The 21,723-nt window shown below is 39.8% G+C and overlaps 1 protein-coding gene across 4 annotated transcripts in view; it reads left to right on the top strand.

Moving 5' to 3' along the window:
* Positions 1–19,906, top strand: part of nr6a1a (nuclear receptor subfamily 6, group A, member 1a) — an 87,204-nt gene extending 67,298 nt beyond the window's left edge. For 3 of the 4 annotated variants that reach the window (XM_026322286.1, XM_026322287.1, XM_026322288.1), the window contains 8 exons: positions 6,178–6,408; positions 7,762–7,817; positions 8,897–9,057; positions 9,779–10,009; positions 11,532–11,786; positions 16,366–16,487; positions 16,584–16,736; positions 18,981–19,906. In XM_026322286.1, the coding sequence (XP_026178071.1) occupies positions 6,178–6,408; positions 7,762–7,817; positions 8,897–9,057; positions 9,779–10,009; positions 11,532–11,786; positions 16,366–16,487; positions 16,584–16,736; positions 18,981–19,111 (1,340 nt within the window). In that variant the 3' untranslated portion in view covers positions 19,112–19,906. The remainder of the gene's footprint in view (positions 1–6,177; positions 6,409–7,761; positions 7,818–8,896; positions 9,058–9,778; positions 10,010–11,531; positions 11,787–16,365; positions 16,488–16,583; positions 16,737–18,980) is intronic. The other variant, XM_026322289.1, reaches the window with a different exon arrangement.
* The last annotated feature ends 1,817 nt before the right edge of the window (positions 19,907–21,723 follow it).

The following is a 21,723-nucleotide window of genomic DNA, read 5'->3' as shown; positions in this document are numbered from 1 at the left end:
AATAGTGATAACAGCAGATGAATGATGTGACAATATCTGAATTGGCTGAAGTAGTCTATTTGTTGTGTTATTTAGGAGGAGCATCTCCTGTAAAGGGATTTAGTTACCTCTGTATTTATGGAGCTAAAGCAATTAGTTGATTAATTAACCAGCATATGTCATTTTATCGTCATTCATTATTTATATTGTGATTTTATGTTATTTTTTCAAGCACCGTGCCAAACATTCCCAGCTCCAGCTTCAGATCAAGAAAATAATCTGCATTTGAAACAGTAACAAAATTAGTCATTAATTTCCTAAATCATAAAAGTGATATTAATTTTACACATCAGATTTTAGAAAGAGTTAGCAATGCAGCAAGGATATTTCCCAGACTGGAAAGACTCTCTTTCATCCTCAGTCATCTTAACCTCTGTGCCATGTAGAGTTAATCACCAAAACAGTTAAATTGTAATCCCAGGATGGGCTCACTGTTTGATGCCCTATTGTCCCTGTACAGTATGGCTGCCCCTGCAGTCTTCTGCAGGCAGCAAACTTAAACCTCACTCCATTTAAATGGTAATCTGTCTCTGGGCTTTAGATACCCTCTATTCACCAGTCATTATCTCAGAGAGGCTTTATGCCATGTGCCCCCCTCCCACCTCACCCACCCTTCCCTCTTCTAATTACCTTTAGTACAAGAGCTCTGGAGCCTGCTTTGAAAAGTCCCTCTCTCTGGGAGGCTTAGCTTTCAGGTCAGTCACATGCCTCTGATGAGCTGCCTTTTTAAATTGCACACACATACAAAAGATTAGTCCTTCTCATTTGAATATTAAAGATTACATTACGGTGTCCTGTATATTGTCAAAACATTGGGCCTTTAAACCAACAGTGGGTGACTAGATCAACCACTAACTACAGTCACAATATGATATTTCTTGTAGCATTGTCCCATGAGACACAGTACCAGCTATATGTGTTGGGCACTTCAGCTGCTTCATGCACTCTCTTCAACAGGTTCAAGAGTCACGTTCTTTCACGTGAGGACTCTTTATCTAAAGTCATTTTCTGAATATGTAAGGGACTAAATTGGATAAACTTTGTGCCTGAAGATCTAAGACGCCCAGAAACACTGACACCTTTTAAATCACTTCTCAAAATATATTTTCTATTAATATAAATGCAGTTTCATTTCCAGCATATCATGATTATTTTATTCTTATTAATCTTGTTGCTTTGATCTTATATTATTTTTGGATATTTTGTTCTTCAATGAAAGAATTTTATATATTTTGTGTAGTTTTCAACTTTTTTTAATTAGTACAACTTAGGTGGAATGAACATGCATTAGTTTACAATAGTGGTTCCCAAATAATGTGCTGTAGGATTTTTTTTGGCATCCACACATAATTTTTGTCTACATTACAAGTGTTTCACTTGTGTTTTTGAGAAGCTCCTAACACGCTACACATGCGGTAGTCACTTTGTCAATACTGCATATGTACAGTGCCATATGTAGTCCTGCAAGGCATGTGTTCACATTGTTTAGGAAAATAAATATAGAGCAATACATTTCACATACATTGATACAAAGACAGCATTGCTATATCAATCCACTAGGGGTGGGAATATTTAGGCATTCCACGATTCCATTCAATTTCTATTCAGAGGACTAGGGCTGCTCGATTATGGAAAAAATCATAATTACAATTATTTTGGTCACTATTGAAATTTCTTATTCATTAGTTAGTCATATGTCAGTCTGTGTTTAAATTTTAGATGGTTAAAAAGATTTGTGTTGTTACCAAGCGGTGCCAACACCACCATGTAGCAAATTTTGCACATAATATGTTTTTGATCCACGTCCGCTTCTTCTAATCCAAACTGTTTCCAAACAACAGAATTGCTTCTACCTCTTGTTGACCAAAGACTTCTGTGGCTGCTCTCCTTCCATATTCACTCGCGCTGATTTTTAAATTCAATTCATTTCAATTCAATTTTATTTGTATAGCGCCAAATCACAATACAGATCATCTCAAGGCACTTTACAAAAACTAAAAACCCAGCAAATCCCACCAGATACCACATACGCAACTTGTTTTGCCGACAGTATAGGCTAAGAGAACTCGGCCTTCTGGAGGGGCAAAAGTGCGCATGCACGTCATTATGAGTGCGGGCCAAAATACCTTGAAAAACAGAACAATCATTTTTTCTCGATTACATAGATCGTTGAAACCTGAAATCAAAATCAAAATTCAATTAAGTGCACAGATCTACAGAGGACCACAATTCGATATATATATAAAAAAAAAAATGCATCAATGCGTCATTTCTATACTTGCTCCCTTTTGAAACCCCACCTCCTGTATTTGGGCTGGAAATTGTATTTCTGAATGTATTTCCAAAGATCACCGGCCTAATTTGAATCAAGTCCAACAAACTATATGTCATTTAAAAAGCAGAAAACCTCATGATTCAAATAGTATAAACCAATTCAGGACTGAATTATAACAGTGGCAACAGTTCATTAATTAACAAGAGTACAAACAGCAAAACGATACTTCTTACCTTTGCTGATGTGTACAAATCCAAACATGTACTCAAACGCCAAGTCCAGTGAGCAAAATGCCCTTTTAGTCCAAAGGACATATTATGCTTGACTAAAAGCCATAAAACCATCATACTTCACTTTTGAGTCCTCATTAAAACGTTTTAATTCAGTTTGTTCTCTGGTTGTTTTCGCCATTTATTTGCTACAAATAGACAAACAGACAGTAGATTTACATTTTGTAGACTCACACTTTCCTTCTGATACAATTTCATAAAATCCAAAATCTTTCTAAACTGTAGTTTGTAATGAAGCAGGCACCTCTGGCACATTTTTTGTGTTTTTCTCACATAGCTCCCGCGTCTAAACATATGAGCCTAAACATTTTTGTAGCGCATGCGCTGTACGCATGACTGTAGGCCCTTTGTAGTCCGGTAGTGGCAGAACATGTCCAACTGGTGGATTTCATTCAATCTAATAAATTTAAATCACTTATTAACGATTTAGAGTCGTTTTAAAGTGAATGACAATGCGTCGAAAAGATTGTTTTTCCCACCCCTCAAACCACTATCTAGTCCATTATAAAGATGTTTTTGAAGAATATGAGTCAGTCAAGCAAAATGTGTGCTTTTGTCCACATACATGTGACAAGACCTGACCTGTGCTGTTTTATGACCAAGGCTTGAGCTGAATGTTGTAAATCCTCCTCCATCAGCTGAAGTATACAAAGATCCACCAACAGGAATTAAAACCCTCTATACAGTTAGCCGCCTTGTTGTAGACATGGAATCATGCAGGAAACATGCCTGTCTCCCTCCATTATTGGATTTCCCACCACAAACTTCCATAGGAGGGTAAAGGTCTTGTCTCTGTGTAGTAAAGGTTAAGGAGCATTACACAGGTTTTGCATTAATAAGATGTACAGGTTAATCTCCATGCTTACCAAGGCACATTAACCTGCTGGACAGCAGCCTCAAGACCTGTTATACCAACTTCATTCTCCCTCTGTGTCCCTGCCTGCACAGTCTGTGTGAGAACACACGTGTTGCTGTCCACATACAATCTTGTCTTTATCATGACCATGGTCTTTATTTAGTAGGACATAACAACTCTTTATCAGCCATTAGTCAGTGATCCTGCCAGAAGCTTTTATCTACTGGTAACGCATGAAAATGGAAAGCTTAGCTGTGTCTTTTTTAAATGTTAGAACTGAAGAATCAAGAGCTCAAATACTTTTTATTGAATGATTCTAGTTGCCATGCAACAAAAAATCCACATACAAGCTATGTTATAACAGTTAGGTAGCTCACCTAAAATAACAATGGAGCAAATGGTGAAATTGAAAACAGACACTACTTTTAGACAGCAGACCTGCACGACTGGGTCCAGTCCCAACGAGTGTTGGACCCACACTAGACTGTTTTTATGAGACAGCTTGTCTTCCCTGTTTTGTGGGTCAGTTAAATGACATTGAAATTTTGATATCATTTAATAAATTACCATTCCTGATAATACCACCAAAGCTGGACAATGACCAGCTCATGTGTAATACTAGTTGACAGGAGGGTCATGAAGGAGGGTTGTGTTGACCAATACAGAAAGACCTCCACATCACTGTGTCAATTTGAATGGGGTGTTAGAGATTGCAGGGCTGAATGTAAAAGAGGATGAGGAGTCCAATCTGTATGATGTCTTCATAGGAAGAACAGAGTGTTTTTATGGCCTTTGTCACACTCATTGAAAAGGGGTGGCTCTGATTTTCCACATCAAAGTCTGTTTCCAGGGGTTGGGCAATGCTACTACATATGTGAAAACAGTGGCATAAATCTATTTGTGGCTCCAGAGGGAGGTGTGTGAAGGCACATAAATGTCCTCAATTGTCACTTGAGTAAGTGTCGAATGGGTCTGCAGTCTTATAAACTAAAAAACCCAATAGAGTGGCATTAGATATTAGCTCCTCATTTCTCCCACTGGCCAAAGGCTCCAAGCTACATTTATTGCTTTAACACAGCACGAGTGAATCTCAGATCGAATGGCTGCTGATTAAACTACTCAGTGGACGATGCAGGTGCTAGGCGTTGACAAGGGCAAAGCTTGTCTAAAAATAAAAATGACAATATCTCTGGTTCTGTGGTATTCATTTTGACCCTTAACCAAAAGAGTCCAGCTGTTACATTGTCAGTCAGTATAGCGTATTATTTCTAACTCTAATAGTTTCACCACACAGCTTTTTTTGTGCTACATTAGCCAAGGAGGAACCTCAATCATATTAGAAACATTAACATCTTGTATCAGTCTAATTTTTATCATGTCCTGATATGTTTGATCCTACTTGAACAGTGATACAGATCAGCAGTAGGCCACATTCCTGCAGAAACCAGGATGAGCAGAGCGAGGCTTTCCCCTGTAACCATGGAATCCAAAACATCTTTTTTCCCCAGCTGTTCACAGGAAGGGTGGGGTGTAGATGATTTCTTAATATGTATGGGTGTGTAAAGCTTTACACTGTGGACAGCAAAGAATATGTGATCTGACCTAATTCTCAGCTTCCTCTGTGAGTTTGGTTATGTGCATTATGTGGCCTGGAGGTATATGTGGGATTAAGAGAAGATTTTCAGCAGCTTTCCAGATTTCTGCCGTTACATTTTATGTGATTAGTAAAGTAGCTTAACAAGGCAGGTCCTCATTAGAACCCATCTCTCTTTGATCTTCTACCAGCTCTAGCACATCTATATGGTTTTCCATAAATCCAAATGTAATTTCACTTGTAGACTTTGGACCATGTCTTTTCCTGGTCTCCATGTTGCCTTATGTCATGGTCAGTAAACTGCTAACCAGTCTGACCAACCCACATTACTGTAATATGAAATAGTACGTATAATGAACTTCATGGAAAAGGGAAATATTTGGTCTCTAATCTATGTTCAGGAAATCCTTTTCCACACGCTGCCCCCCCTGGTCATCCTAACCTGAGCCCCTAAATAATATTCCCTCACATGTGTTTCAAATTATGGAGTGACCAGCAAAAAGAGCATGTGCTTTTAGGAAACAAGGGGAAGGTTAGCAATTGACAAAGTGTGGAACATCCATGCAAAGAGAGGCATGACTGAGTGCTGGTAGATTTTAAAGTGAATCACTGCAAAATTTGCCAGAAATTGGAAGTACAAGTCACAAGAAAATGTTTTTAAAGATACTGTAAATAAGTGGGTAAAATATTGACAGAACTTGACAAAGCTCAGAGTAATTTGTTTCTGAGGTCATCCTACAAAGAGGCCTCTTTATGCAATACCCCTGTAGTTGAGAGGACAGAAAGGAGAGATTGTAAAAAAAAAAAAGCAGGTGTGTCAATTTGGCTTGCCGCCTTCTCTTCACAGCTTTTGAACAAACATGGTTAAGATTTCTCCACTCTCTATCCTGCGGCCTGTTACACCTCCACTGTCAGAATTAGAGTGAGAGCTAAAGAATCCTTTGGATTAGCCTGTGGCTGCCTAGTCCTTAAGCCATTACCTACCTCTGTGATCTCAATTAAAAACTTGTGCCTTCAGCAAGGTTTTTTGCACCCACAGATTTTCTTCACTGTGTGCATGAATTAGTGCAAAGAAGTGGATGGAAATGGTTCTAAATTTTTTTTTCTTTTCTTTCCTTTGCAGATGATCCAGCTGACCAGCGTACTTGCCTTATCTGTGGAGATCGTGCCACAGGCCTGCATTATGGCATCATCTCCTGTGAGGGCTGCAAGGGTTTCTTCAAGCGTAGCATATGTAACAAGCGTGTGTACCGCTGCAGCCGTGACAAGAACTGTGAAATGTCACGCAAGCAACGCAACCGCTGCCAGTACTGCCGACTGCTCAAGTGTCTGCAAATGGGGATGAATCGCAAAGGTGAGTGTGTAGTCAGGTCATAGGGTCAACAATCTGCATGAAGTTCTCTCCATGGAAGTGAAACGTCATTTTTCAGACCTCAAATATAATATATTCACATGTAACATAAATATGAAACATTTTTTAATAGGACAAATAAATAACATCTAAGGTAAAAAAATTAATTCAATTGAATAATCTTTTAAAAACAACAATAATCATCTGCACTTTTGTCTAGGGCTGCACATTATTATTCAAGTCATCTATGTAACTATCTATCTATCTATTTCTATTGTCTATAAAAATAATGAAAAATGATTACTATAATTTACTAAAGATCAGGGTAATGCTTCAGCTTCCTTTATCTTAATGAGGCCATTACAGCAAATTCTAAAGCATTTGTAACCATATTTATATTTGTATCATATAATGATAAAGTTTTTGTAATAATTTTGAAAGAAAAGCAGCACATCCTCACCTCTAAGCTGCAACCAGGGATTCTTTATCTTTTTTTGATTTTCTCATCCTCCTGCATGAAAAGATTCAGTGCCCAAACCTAAATTAGGCTTCAATTTGACATTGTTGAATATTTATTACTGATATTCATCAATGATGTTCACTGGGTACATCAATGTCACCCTTTATTTACCAGACTTAGTGAGTGTATTTGTATAGACATGTATAGTCTATAGTAAATTCTAAACAGTCAGATCTATATAACTTTAACAAAGGTGGGTAAGTTAAGTACAGTTTTTTAAAAGAGATCTCATTACTCAAAATGTGTATTACCCAACAACTGATAAAACCACGGAAAGATTTAGACATAGCTGTCTTTGTTTTTAGAGTCCAACTTGCTGAACTTGTACCAGAGACGTCTGAAGTACATCAGTTCTATCAACAACTCTGTGTAGTTACAGCACTCCTTAGTGGCATACATACAGCTTAATGTTAAGTAAACACTGTCCTTATGCCTGGTGTTAGATTTTACCACCACAAGCATACACTGCCTCCTAGTGGATGAAAATCTTAAGTGACCTTTCAGAGCTCCTCCAGCTTGAAGATTTCACTTTAAGTGATATATTCTCAAAAATGTTGATTAAGCCAAGCTTCTCTTGACACATTGCTATATTTACTTAACTCCCAGTTTTTAATAAACCATTCCCAGGGAACAGAAAGAAAACATGTCTGCCTGCCAACAGAAACAGGAAAAGCTATAGATAGAAGTGAAGAGGAAAATAATGACATGATATAAATTTTGTGAAGCAAAGTACTGGGTGATTTATTTAAGCCACTAGGTAGTGCTATGATACTTGTGATGGATCATGTTTTGTTAATGGACCACATTAAGATGGATTATTTATTTTTGTCCTGTAGCAATTAGGGAGGATGGAATGCCAGGAGGGAGGAACAAAAGCATCGGGCCTGTTCAGGTAAATCACTGACTCCAGGGATTTTGTTTTTATGACATCCACTGACCCTTCCCAGTTTCCAGTCACCCTGTACATATTATCCTGGCTGAGTCTCGGAGCTAGCTTGCTTACAGTGAATATATTCACAGCACAAACCATTCATTTAAGTAACACTGAGATGGAGTACTGTAATGCTAAAGATTTGAGGGTAGGGATCCTCTTGAAGGATGTAATGAGACTGAGCCCTGACCTTGTTATAGCATCAGTATAATCAAGTAGCACTGTTTATTCTCTATTCATCGCTGGCATCACTGGTAACATTGGCGAGAAAACAAATGGTCAGGAAAATGTGTGACACAAGGCCACTGAGCCACAATTCAACGAAAGGAGGTGGTCACTCTATTCCAACTCAATTCAACAAGTCAAAAAAATAAAAAAACAGACAGGCTCGCTTCCATTGAAAGATGGTTTTATTGTAAACCCTAATGAAAGAAGGACCTCTCTGTCATTAATATGAAATGAATTGCTGTTTCACTATATGTGCTGAATTGATGGAAATGAAAGTGAATTGACCCTAACCGCAGTTTCAAGACACCACATTTTCTAGCATGCTAATGCCTTTCAGAAAGGCTTTTGTCTGTGTTTTCTCCCTACACATATCTGCAAGGATTCTATTTTAGGCGCATGTGTGTCAGTCAGTCTCACACACACACACACACACACACACGTTTGTACAGCTATCTTTGTGAGGACAGTCTTTATATAATGCATCCTCTAACCCAAACCTGAACCTAATTCTAACCCTCAAACAGCCTCTTCAAAGTGTGTCAGAAATTGGGAATGGGCCTTACACCCATGGTCTATAACTCAAACTGGTCCTCACTGTGTAGGCTATAGCTTTACAGGTACACACAGGTTTGCCTCCTTTCTCTAGCTCCCTGTTTCATTGTGTAATTGTGTCCTTGCACCTCAGCATTGCTGAAAAGCAGCACTGTGCTAGTCAATGATAATCAAATGAACTGAGAATGTTTTTGGTCACATGAGGATGTGCTATAAGCTCCAGAAAAACCCCACAGCTCTATTGTGTGTATGTGTTTTAGATAACAGAGGAGGAGATAGAGCGGATCATGTCAGGGCAGGAGTTCAAGGAGGAGGCCCCAGAGCACACCTGGGGCAACAACGGTGACAGCGACCACAGTTCTCCCAGCAACGGTGCCTCGGAGGGCAACCAGCCATCACCCGCCTCCACTCTGTCATCCAAGTGAGTTGTTCATCTCATCCACTCATGCACGCAGAGCCAGCACTCGGCCCTTCATTGAGATAATGAGCCGGCCCTGACAGTCTAACACCTCGTTCCTGTCTCATCCAGACTTTAGTGAAGGTATTCATCAGCCAAAGAATGCCTGAATATGCACCTCCTCAGGCTTGGTGATGATAGCAGACACAAAGAACTTGCAGCACTATCTGCTGTTCTTGCTATGGAGACGAGCGCATTGTCTATCTGCACTCACCAAGGACAAATATTGTCTAGGTACTCGCATGACGGCATTTATTTTAGTCCCATTTTGTATAAACATTAGGTTTATCTCAGTCTGGTAGCAATTCAGAGGAATGCTTATTTTATCAAATTAGATCAGAACAGAAATGAACAACAAAAGCAGAATGCCTGAGTAGCCTAGATTTTGGTATGCGGGTACAAAATCAACTGCAAAGTTATGTCTATAAGTAACTTACAATGGCATTAATTTTAAAAGAGTGGTGCTCCACCACTGTCCTAGATAAAGCTTACTGGTTGCTAAGTTTAAAGGAGCAGTATGTAGCTTAGTGTAGCACAATCAAAGGAAGCAGAGGAGAACCATTAACCCTGCTATATACTGGACACCAAGATATGAAACATATCAATCATTTTATGTGAATTTTTAAAATGCCAGACAAAAAAACATGGTCAGGTGTCTTAACATTTGACCTCTGTGTGTATGTAGTCGCTCGGTGGAAATTAATGGTTACACAGCAGCCCTCAGGGACCAGTACATCAACACCTCCATGTCCACACACTACCAGCTACTGCCTCATCTCTTCGGCTACACGGCCCAGTCTGGCTTGCTTGCCCCACAGCCACGCAGTGTCTTCCCGCAGTCCCACCCACTGGTGCTGCAACTGGTGGCTGCTGAAGACCTGGCCCCGCTGGCCACACCTATGCTGATAGAAGACGGGTGAGACAATGCATGCAGAACATACTACATTATGTAGACTTAATCCCAACATATGTTTATAGAAGTTCTAAGTTCTAAGTATCTTTTATCATGTGACTAGAAATTTGAAAAGACATACCAGGGGTTTTTCATGTTTTAGCCTGTTTACTACAAACCGCTACTATAAACTTAAAACCATCCATATTTGCTTGGTTCAGTCCTGCAATTTGGCTCTTGTAGGAGTTGCTTTTAAATGAAGTGGGTCTGTTTCTTTTATTTACAGAAATGCTTAATACTGTATTTGTTACTCAGCTAAATTCTGTTTAATATTTGTAATGAATAATGGCCAAGCACCTTTGAATTCAGCCTGCGTACTGCTATTTTGTCTATGTCAGGGACTCAGCCTACACTGAATTTGAACATTTTGCTGAAAGCAAAGATGAGTGCAGATTGGGCTACATTGTAAAACTTTGTTTTTAATAGAAAAAAGTTTTCCCCTGTGTGCTCATTATGCAGCCAGTCCAATAGTGATCATGCCACAGGATAAGAACACATCAGGACATGGGCGACACCTAGGGCTACAGTCCACCATTACTGTTAAATGCTTAATGACATTACCTTGTCTCTATCCTATCACATAGCTGGATGAGCCTGAATGATATTTTTTTAGATTGTAAGTTAAGTGCTTTTCCAAAGACCATTTAAATTGTTATCTCATCGCCAAACTGGCTAATAGTATGAACCACTGCCTCCTTTTTTATCTATTAACAATAAATAACAATAAAAAACAGTATGCTAAGACAACTGTTTCTTACATCCACTTTAGGAGAATGCAGTGATACTTTAAATTTGACAGTTGCCTAATTTTTTTAACTTCTTTTGATGGAATTGCTTTTTCAAGCTCGAAAGACCTATACATACTCCACGAGAAGTTTGTTCTCTCTCCTAGGCTGCGAGAAAACATTGTCATTTTTTCTGCACAACTGGTTTGAGAGGTCTCACAGTTTGTTCTCAACACATCATCTGGGCAGAACTTTTTTTCTCATGTGGTGTCCGACAGCGATTGTGTGATTGGTCAGAAATTCAAAGTGGGTGTGGTTAATGCGGAAAGTGGAAGTGTTGTCTTCCTGCTTTTTCTGCTGCTGGTTGTCATAGCAATGTATAGTCTTGAGGAACAGCTGCCAGAGGCGGTAAGAAAGTATGAAAATCTTTATAACACGTCTTGTAAGGCACATGAAGACACACAAATGGCAAATAATTTGTGGATAGAGGATACCTTGTGTACGGAGGAGCGCGTCTGTCGTAAAACATGGCGATATCTGATATCTTATCCGCTGTATTGTAGTTTCTGTCAGATTCCCACAATGCTTCTCGTGGAGTATGTATTCGGCTTAAGCATTGAGTATGGTATTGGGTATGATCATCCTACCAGTAAATATATTGTCACATTTCAAATTAGAGATGGTCTACAGTGAAAATAGCTCAACAGAGCATTATCTGAATCAAATATGACTAATCCTAGGTTGTTGTCTATGCATCCCAGGTACAAAGTGACACAGGTGGAACTATTTGCCCTGCTGTGTCGCCTGGCAGATGAGCTACTCTTCCGCCAGATCTCCTGGATCAAAAAGCTGCCATTCTTCTGCGAGCTCTCCATAGAGGACTACACCTGCCTGCTTAGCTCCACATGGCAGGAGCTCATCCTGCTCTCCTGCCTAACCATTTACAGTGCCCAGATCTTTGGAGACCTGGCCGATGTCACTGCCAAGTACACGCCGTCTGACGACGAGCTGCAGGGGTGCGTGGAAAATAGTTTGGAGAGGAAAGAGTTTGCTGCTGGTTATTGTATTATCCATTTTATGGATAAGTTTGTGTTAGCTATCATGTTTGCGATAGTAACCTTACATATCAACATGTAGCCAAAAGAGTATACTGCTTTAAACCCGATGTTAACTAATTAACTACCATTATCTAACATACACCGGTACAACAGTGAGGTTGTAAGCGCCATTGTGCATTTGACATTTGTATTTACACAAAAGAATGACTTGAAGGCATTAGTCTCATTCATATGTGTCGGTAGTATCTCACCTATATTACCTGGTATTGACCCTCCCTCTCCTTTGTGGAGCCATTAACATACACAAGATGTTAAGTGTTAGATTAAAGCTCTGGGGCCCACTCCAATTCAGTATTTCACTGGCAAGGAAGGTGGATATCAGGAGTTACATATTTCCTACTGTTCAATTCAATTCAATTTTATTTGTATACCGCCAAATCACAATACAAATCATCTCAAGGCACTTTACAAAAACTAAAACTAAAAACCCAACAATTCCCTTATGAGCAGCACTTGGCGACAGTGGAGAGGAAAAACTCCCTTTAACGGAAGAAAAAAACCTCCAGCAGAACCGGGCTCAGTTTGGGCGGCCATCTGCCTCGACCGGTTGGGGTGAGTGGATAGAGCAGAGAGAAAAGAACAGCAAAAATAAACAACAAATAGACACTGCAAGTTGGTGGGGCCAGTAACTGCACATCAGCGATAAACAGCTCCAGGACCAGGGACACCTGCAGAAGGTACAGAGAGAACAGAGAGAGAGGGAGAGAGCACAAACTAGGGGAGAGAGAGAGCACAAGGTTAGTAACATTCAATGGTGGAATATACATGAGGTGGGAGAGAGGGGGGGGGGGGGGGGGGGGGGGGTAGGGTAGGGGAGCTCAGTGCACCGATGGTCCTCGGGCAGTCTAGGCCTATAGCAGCATAACTAACTAAGGGATGGTTCAGGGTTGCCTGAAGCCAGCCCTAACTATATGCTTTGTCAAAGAGGAAGGTTTTAAGTCTAGCCTTAAAAGTACAGAGAGTGTCTGCCTCCTGAACCCAGGCTGAGAGCTGGTTCCACAGGAGAGGAGCTTGATAGCTAAAGGCTCTGCCTCCCATTCTGCTTTTGAGAACTCTGGGAACCACAAGTAGGCCTGCACTCTGAGAGCGAAGTGGTCTATTGGGATAATATGGTACTATGAGGTCTTTAAGGTATGAAGGAGCTTGATTATGAAGGGATTTGTATGTGAGAAGAAGGATTTTAAATTCTATTCTATATTTTACAGGGAGCCAATGAAGAGAAGCCAATATAGGAGAAATATGATCTCTCTTGCTAGTTCCTGTCAGGACTCTGGCTGCGGCATTCTGGATTAATTGGAGGCTTTTTATTAAGATATTAGGACATCCAGATAGTAATGAGTTACAGTAATCTAGCCTTGAGGAAACAAACGCATGGAGTAGTTTTTCTGCATCATTTTGAGACAGGATGTTCCTAATTTTGGAAATGTTGCGCAGGTGAAAGAATGCAGTTCTAGAAATTTGTTTTATGTGTGAGTTAAAGGACATGTCCTGGTCAAAAATAACTCCAAGGTTTTTTACAGTAGTGCTGGAGGCCAGGGCTATGCCATCTAGAGTAGCTATAATTTTAGAAAAGTTATTTCTGAGATTTTTAGGCCCAAATATAATGACTTCTGTTTTCTCCGAGTTTAAAAGTAAAAAGTTACTGGTCATCCAAGCCTTTATGTCAGTTAGACAGGCTTGAAGTCTGGTTAACTGGTTTGTGTTAACAGGTTTAATAGATAGATATAACTGAGTGTCATCCGCATAGCAGTGGTAATTAATAGAGTGCTTCCTAATGATATATCCTAAAGGAAGCATGTACAGGGTGAACAGAATCGGTCCTAGCACAGAACCTTGTGGAACTCCATAACTAACTTTTGTTCGTGTGGAAGGTTCATCATGGACATGAACAAACTGGAATCTGTCCGATAAATAGGATTGGAACCACTTTAACGCTGTTCCTCTGATACCAATCACATGCTCCAGTCTCTGTAATAAGATATTGTGGTCAATGGTGTCGAATGCTGCACTAAGGTCTAGGAGGACAAGTATCGAAACAAGTCCATTATCTGAGGCTAAGAGAAGATCGTTGGTAACTTTCAACAGTGCTGTTTCTGTACTATGATGTGCTCTAAATCCTGATTGGAAATCTTCAAATAGTTCATTCCTGTGTAAGTGGTCTGATAGCTGCTTAGCAACAGCTTTTTCTAGGATTTTAGAAATAAATGGCAGGTTGGATATTGGTCTATAATTAGCCAAGACACCTGGATCAAGACTAGGCTTTTTGAGTAAAGGTTTGATTACTGCAGTCTTAAAGGCCTGTGGTACGTAGCCTGATACTAGAGATAAATTTACCAAGTCCAATAAAGATGAGTTCATTAATGGCAGGGTGCCTTTAAGCAGTCTAGTCGGGATGGGGTCCAAGAGACACGTTGATGATTTCGATGAAGCAACTACTGATGTAAATTCAGAGAGATCTATAGGAGAGAAGCAGTCTAAACATAACTGAGGTCCTACAGATGATTCAAGAGCTACTGTAGTAAAAGATTCATTTATTGCAGGTATAGGAAGCATCTGCTGAATTTTATCTCTAATAGTTGTGATTTTATTTGTAAAGAAACTCATAAATTCATCACTGCTGAGAGCTAAGGGAACACTGGGCTCAACAGAGCTGTGACTTTTTGTCAGCCTGGCTACAGTGCTGAAAAGAAACCTGGGATTGTTCTTATTTTCCTCTATTAGTGATGAATAGTATGCAGTTCTGGCTTTACGGAGAGCTTTTTTATATGTTAGTAGACTGTTTTTCCAGGCTAGAAAAATTTCCTCTAAGTTTGTGGAACGCCACTTCCTTTCCAGCCTTCGTGATGCCTGCTTTAAGGTACGAACATGTAAATTATACCATGGGGCTAGTCTTCTCTGAATCACTAACTTCTTTTTCAGAGGGGCTACAGAATCAAGCGTTTCACGCAGTGAGGTTACAGCGCTGTCAACAACATGATCAATTTGGTAGGGAGTAGGATTAAGGCAGCTGCCCTCCACTATGTTTATACTTGGCATAGATGCAAATAAAGATGGAATCATTTTCTTAAATTTATTAACAGCGTTGTCGGATAAACATCTGCTGTAGTGGAATTTTCTTCCAGACGCTGCATGATCCATCATTTTAAATTCGAAGGTTATTAAAGAATGATCTGACAAAACAGGATTTGGGGGGAAAATTATTAGATGTTCAATTTCGATGCCATAGGTCAGAACAAGATCAAGGGTGTGATTGAAACAGTGGGTGGGTTTATTAACGTTTTGAATGAAACCAATTGAATCTAATATAGAATTAAATGCAATGCTGAGGCTGTTATTTTCAACATCTACATGAATGTTAAAATCTCCCACTATAATGACTTTATGAGATCTAAGCACTAAATCAGACAGGAAGTCAGGGAATTCAGTTAAAAACTCTGAGTAAGGAACAGGTGGACGGTACAAAATGACAAGTAGAACTGGTTTTTGTGTTTTCCAGTTTGGATGTGAGAGACTAAGAGTGAGGCTCTCAAATGAGTTATAACTGTTCTGAGGATGAAAGTTTAATAATAAGTTTGAGTGGAAGATTGCAGCTACTCCTCCACCTCGACCTGTGCTTCGAGGAACATGATAATTTTTATGACTGAGGGGGGTTGATTCATTCAGACTGACATATTCATCCTGCTGTAACCAGGTTTCAGTAAGATAAAGTAGGTCAATTTGGTGATCAGTTATCAAATCACTGTAACAACTGTAACAACAGAGTCTTTCCACTCTGTGAGCTCAGTATCTTTGAAAGGGTTTGATATTTTCCTTTATCACAGCAGGGAAAGAATTGTTGGATGAAGGCCAGTGAAGTGGTCCGTGAATGGGAGGACTCCTCAGGACAGAGCTGTGGCTAGCACTGTCTGGCATGTACATCCACACATGTCTCATGCTGGGTAGAAAAGGATGTGTGGGGATATGGTGGTGTGTAAATCAGACCAGAATGATCTGACCTCATGACAAACACTCTCCTTAGATGTAGTGCTGTTCTGCTGCTTCAATTAGTCTGTGTTTTAGAAGTAAATATCTGATTTAGAGTGGCACCGCTAAAGTTTGTGAAGGAGATTAGGGGCGAGTGAGCCCGACAGACAGGGAATTAGGATCTGATAAATGGAATTAAACTTTATTGGTCTTTCTAACTCATTCAAAAAGATTTGAGATCAGCAAGAAGTTTAAGCACTTGCAGTAGATCTGACATATTCCCTCCCTCATTTTTGCCTTGTTCGCTGAAGCACAGAAGATTATAGTTTTGAGAGGATCTTACATTTTTTTGACGTGCTTGTTTCATCACAGTAGACTTTAATGTGGACAGCAAATCTATAACACAGTTACCTCATGTTCTGGTCAGAGAATATAGTTTAAAATTATACTAACCCTAAGCCTGAAGAAATTATGATATTTTTCCAGCATGATGAGTCTGTGTCTCATTCTTCAGCTTCAGTGAGGATGGGATGGAAGTCATGGAGAGGCTGATATATCTGTTTCGCAAGTTCCACCAACTGAAGATTAGTAATGAGGAGTATGCCTGTATGAAAGCCATCAACTTCCTCAACCAAGGTAACAACATAAGCTCTACTACTGATGAATCCAAACTTGCAAAGACCCATACTGTATTCTTTATTTAGCAATCCTCTGTCATTTGTATTTGTTCAGATATCAGAGGACTGTCCAGCATCTCCCAGCTTGAGCAGTTGAACAAACGTTACTGGTACGTGTGTCAGGATTACATTGAGTATAAGTACCCACACCAGCCCAAACGCTTCCCTGAGATCATGATGTGTCTACCAGAGATCCGCTGCATCGCAGGTAAGGCCTCCAAGTACAGTATAAACAATGCCTAGCATGTTTTAGGTGGCACTGAATTCGTGGTAAGGTGTGGTGAACATGGCTGCCTCTAAATAGTGGTAACTTCAGAAATGCGTCAATACTTCTAACTAGATGGCTTCTGCTCATTATTACTTAACTAGTACAATGGTGGCTTGACCAATGAAAGTTTAATTCTATTGTCCAGCCAATGGTGGAAAAATGTTCGTACAAATATAGCAAAATTGAGTTTAAATGTCTTAAATGTCTCAAAAAACTTGACACAAACATTAAGACAAACAGAAATCTGGAGGGTGCATTTTTGCAGCCAACTTTTGCTGCAATTACAACTGTAGGTCTGTTGGGATATGTGTCTATTAGCTTAGCACTTCTAGCCAATGAGGTCTATGACCATTCTTAATAGCAAAAGTGCTTCAGCTCCTTCAAGTTAGTTGGGTTGCATTAGTGTACAGCAATCTGCAAGTCGTGCCACAGGTTGTGAATTGGATTGAGTTCTAGGCTTTGACAGGCCATTCCAAGACATTTAAATGTTTCTCTTTAAATCACTGCAGTGTAGCTTTGTATGTTTAGTTTCATTGTTTTTGTTTTCAAGAATTGCCCATTATCTAATGGCATCCACTTTTCTTTTAATCCTGACCAGTTTTATGATCCCTGCCAGTAAAAAGGCGCATGATACTGCCACCACCACGCTTCACTGTGTGAATATTGTTCTCAGGGAAACAAGAGGTATTGGGTTTGCACCAGGCATAATATTTTTCATGATAACCAAAAGGTTAGATTTTAGTCTCATCTGACCAGAGGACTTTCTCCCATGTGCTTGAGAACTCTGACCCATGCTGTTTGGCAAAGTCTAATTATGTTTTTTTTTTTTTTTGTCTTGAAGCAATTGCTTTTTTTCTGCTTCTTTCAATAAAGGGGCATAAAGTGGGCAGCCTTCTCTTGGCAGGTTTGTAGTGGTGCCATAATCTTTCCATTCAGTTACAATGGATTTAACCGTGTTACTTGAGGTGCTCAGTGTCTGGAATGTTTTTTTATACCCCAACCCTGCTCATTACTTCTCTACAACTTGTCTCTAACCTGTTTGGAAAGCTCCTTGGTCTTTATGTTGCTTCCATAGTATTGGTGCAGACTTAGAGACCTTTTAGACCAGACCAGTTGTCTTTATACTGACATCATGTGACAGATCATGTGACACTGATTGCACGCAGGTGGACCCTAATCAAAGAATCATGGGAATTTTTAAGCTAATTCATTGGACCACATATTATTTATGGTCGGCTGTGACTCAGGAGGTAGAACAGGTCGACCATGAACTAGAGGGTTGGTGGTTCAATCCTTGGCTACCCTGGTCCACAGGCCAAAGTGTCCTTGGGCAAGACACTGAACCCCCAGTTGCCCCTGGTGACTGTTCCACCAGTGTATGAATGTGTGAGCGATTGTGTGAGCAGTTGGGTGAATGGACAAATAGTGTAAAAGCACTTTGAGTACACTTGAGTGTAGAAAAGTGCTATACAAGTATAAGGTCCATAAGTCCATTTAGGGGCTTCAGCCAAGGGTGTGAATACATATTATACACCTCCAGATTCCTGTTTGTCTTAATGTTTGTGTGACAATAACAAATATTTTGCAGCTTCAAAGTCATAAAGGTCTTGTGTGAAAACTTGTCACTCATCAGTTAGTTCCATTTGCTTCAACTATTTTTAAATTATTTTTTTTTTGGTCAGTAAGTTGCTGTTTGTGACACTTCCTGTTCCCATTTCAAGTTGGAAAAGCTTCCAGTGCTTCAAAGGCCATAATCCCTCACTGCCCTGGTTTGCTTTTAATTTGAAATATGTGCATAAGGTGCTGGGTTTCATTGACAATTAATTATCAGAGTCCTCCCTGCACACACACACAAAAACCCCAGCAACCTAGTACCATAGTAAATAGAAATTAAAATGAGAAAGAAAGAGGAACCTGAAAGCAGCAGAGCAGTGGGTAGGATTTAACTGGTTCTGTACTGATGAGTTACTGTAGGACCTTTTGCTGAATTTCCAGTACTGATCATTTTAGCCTCCCTCAGTTCTTCCCTGCTTGCGACTGGGGACCAGTACTGGTGATATTATTTTATTTTGACAGACTTATATTATCTTGTCATCACGAAGCTCAATCATTGTTAGATTTATTCTCAAAATCATACCATGTCACTGTAACTAGGCTAATTATAAAAATTGCTTGTGTTTGCAGGGAAGCTGGTAAATGTCCCTCTGGAGCAGCTTCCCCTCCTGTTTAAAGCCGTCTTGCACTCCTGCAAATCCAGCTTGACCAGCTACAGGACCGGCCCGTCGCCCTGTGTGACCACCTCTTCTGGAAACTAGGCAACCCCCGATCCCCCAAGTGGAGGGACTGGTCTCCCCTCTTGTGAATGTGACAAGGAGCTAGTTTGTTTTTGTAACTTTTTTCTTTATATATTTATTACACGACAGAGCTGAATGTATGCTGATTTACACTGTGCACATGCTTCTGTACAAAAGAAATGCTCGTAGATGCATTGGTCTTTGGAGTTTACAAGTGTGTATCCAGTTTGCTCAATGTGTCAGTGTTGCCATTTTTAGAGCTAGACTTTAAAAGAGTTTATTTTATTCAGTCGAGGGCAGATAGACACCTAACGAGTGTTTTGAGACTACCTCAGGAAGATGTTATTACTATTTTCAGGTACCTTTTCTTGCTGTTAAATGAAGAGTTGCCCAGTCTAAAACCAAACCCCTGTCGATGCTTTGGCACATCAATCAGAGACTGAATGTTCTAAAGAGCTGCATAAATCACAAATGGAAAAGCAGTGTTTTGTTACATTGATAATGCAAAATGAATTAGCAGAATTGAGCTACTTTATCTCTTCATGGATTCTCAGACATCCTACTTATGGGAAGTCATCTTGTCAATTTTACATTCCATGAGTTAAGGTGACAGTTGTTGGATCTGCAGGTACTTCATTGAAAAGGAGCATACGGGTATTTTTTACAATCATAGACTGGAGATGTAGGGCTTTATTGCAAGGGAAGGGGAGATTAGCTAGGTTTGCTTTTTTTTAGTTTTATTGTTTTTGTTTTTTGACCAAAGTGTTATGCAATGCTTTTTTCAAACACCCATTGATGGGTAGGGAGCTGATAGCTCCACAAAAATATTTCTTATCAGTGAAGGATCAGGATAAGAAATGAATCAGTCTGTGTCATAGAGGAGAACCCTCTGCTGGACAGATGAGTATGTTGCCAGACTTCATTCTAAATGCTGCTAAACCTGCACACATTCCTGTGCACACACATATATGCATAGAGCGGCTGCGATTCCCAGTCTTTGCTTTTCCCCGTGCTTCTCATCACATGACTTGTTTTTTGGGGTCTACGGCCTTCAGTGCCAGGAACCTTGTGCATTGTAGCTTAGTAGTCAACACACTGTCACCTAAATTTAAGGTCTATGATACTGATGTTTGAAGTGGTCATATGTGTAAGGTTGCCTTCTTCAGTTTATTCAGAACAAACTATATTCATGAACACATGGAATTTTTAATACTGTGAGATGTTCATGGATCGAAAAGATATATATTTGACCTACTAAACTCAAAGTGGAACTGACAACTGGATCACAATCTGAACACAACTCAAATGACACAGAGTACATAAAAATGGTAGCCATTGTTTGTTGCCTCTAAAGTTGGCACGGAGCACAGTCCTGCTGTTCCCCTGACTAGTTTTAGAGCAACTTGGCAATTTTTTTCAGGTCTTGTCAGGTCCAATCAAATTAATGCATAGACCCAGTACCAGTTTCCAGTTGCAGAAAATGGCGACTGGAGGTCATGTTCAAGTCCAGCCCCCCGGGTTTTAGTGACTAGGTGTGCCATAAAAGCCAGCAAATAAAATATCTTTACGAATTGGCTTCAACTGTATCATCTAAGAAACAGCTTGTGGATGGTCACATGAGTGGATTCAGTGTGACTGAACTGGGCCATGTGTCAGTGAACGTGAGCTAGGTTTAGAGAATTTAGGTGACTTACCTCTGGCTTGCATACCTCTGTGACAGATATGCACATTGTTTAAAAAAAGTCCTAGAAAATGGTATTTATTTTTGAAGTATAAGATGATCATTTCATATTGCTTGAAGTGTCTTCTTGAATCCCTCAAGGTTTTTGCCATTTCATGTTGTACGAACAATTTTAAAATGCAGACAAAATGCTGTCTTCACAACGACTCTCTTTTTTGCACACGACGGTGAGGTTCGGAGACCTTGACCTTTGAGCTTGGCCACTGCCCACCCAGTGTGTTCCTCTCTCTCAGGTCCCTGCCGACCTGGATCTAAACAGGGTAAAGTGAGTGTTATGTATTGCATTCAGGAGCTCCTCAGTGACCATGCTGATGTACTTGTAGTATTAGTAGATGTAGGTTCCAGGGCATTGTAGGTCCTCTATAGAAAAGTGTTTTTCTTTTCCACTTTATTTCCCCGCAAGGTCAACACCCCCATCCCCTTCATTGAGTGAAAGTGGATGTAGTTTGAAGGTGAGACACACATGATTTGTTCTTCACTTGGCACTGGTGATAGTGGAGCAAGAGGCAGTGGCATCTTCACAGAGTCCCTGCTTCTCTCTCCTGTGTGCAGCCTTAACACCACTACCAGCCCAATGCAGTGTTTCTCTTATCTTTATCTCATCTTTTGATTTTTCTACATTTTCATGTACCTTTTGTAGTTTTTAATCAAATGTTTTGGGTGTTTGTTGTTTTTCACATTTCACATTTTTTTGAGTGAAGACAACCCCTTCTGTTTTTTAAAGTTTGAATTCATTCTTGACACTTTTGGACATGACTTTCAGTAACTCATTGCATTGTCCACAGTGATTTAAGGGAGAAAAGATATTACTAATTATTCATTACTAGACATTTTATATAGACAATGCTGATGTTATTTGAGTCCTTTTACAATGCAAATGTGATGTTTTGGA

The sequence above is a fragment of the Mastacembelus armatus genome, chromosome 9, assembly GCF_900324485.2.
Source record: "Mastacembelus armatus chromosome 9, fMasArm1.2, whole genome shotgun sequence".
NCBI lineage: Eukaryota > Metazoa > Chordata > Actinopteri > Synbranchiformes > Mastacembelidae > Mastacembelus > Mastacembelus armatus.
This window is presented reverse-complemented; position numbering and strand designations above follow the sequence as displayed.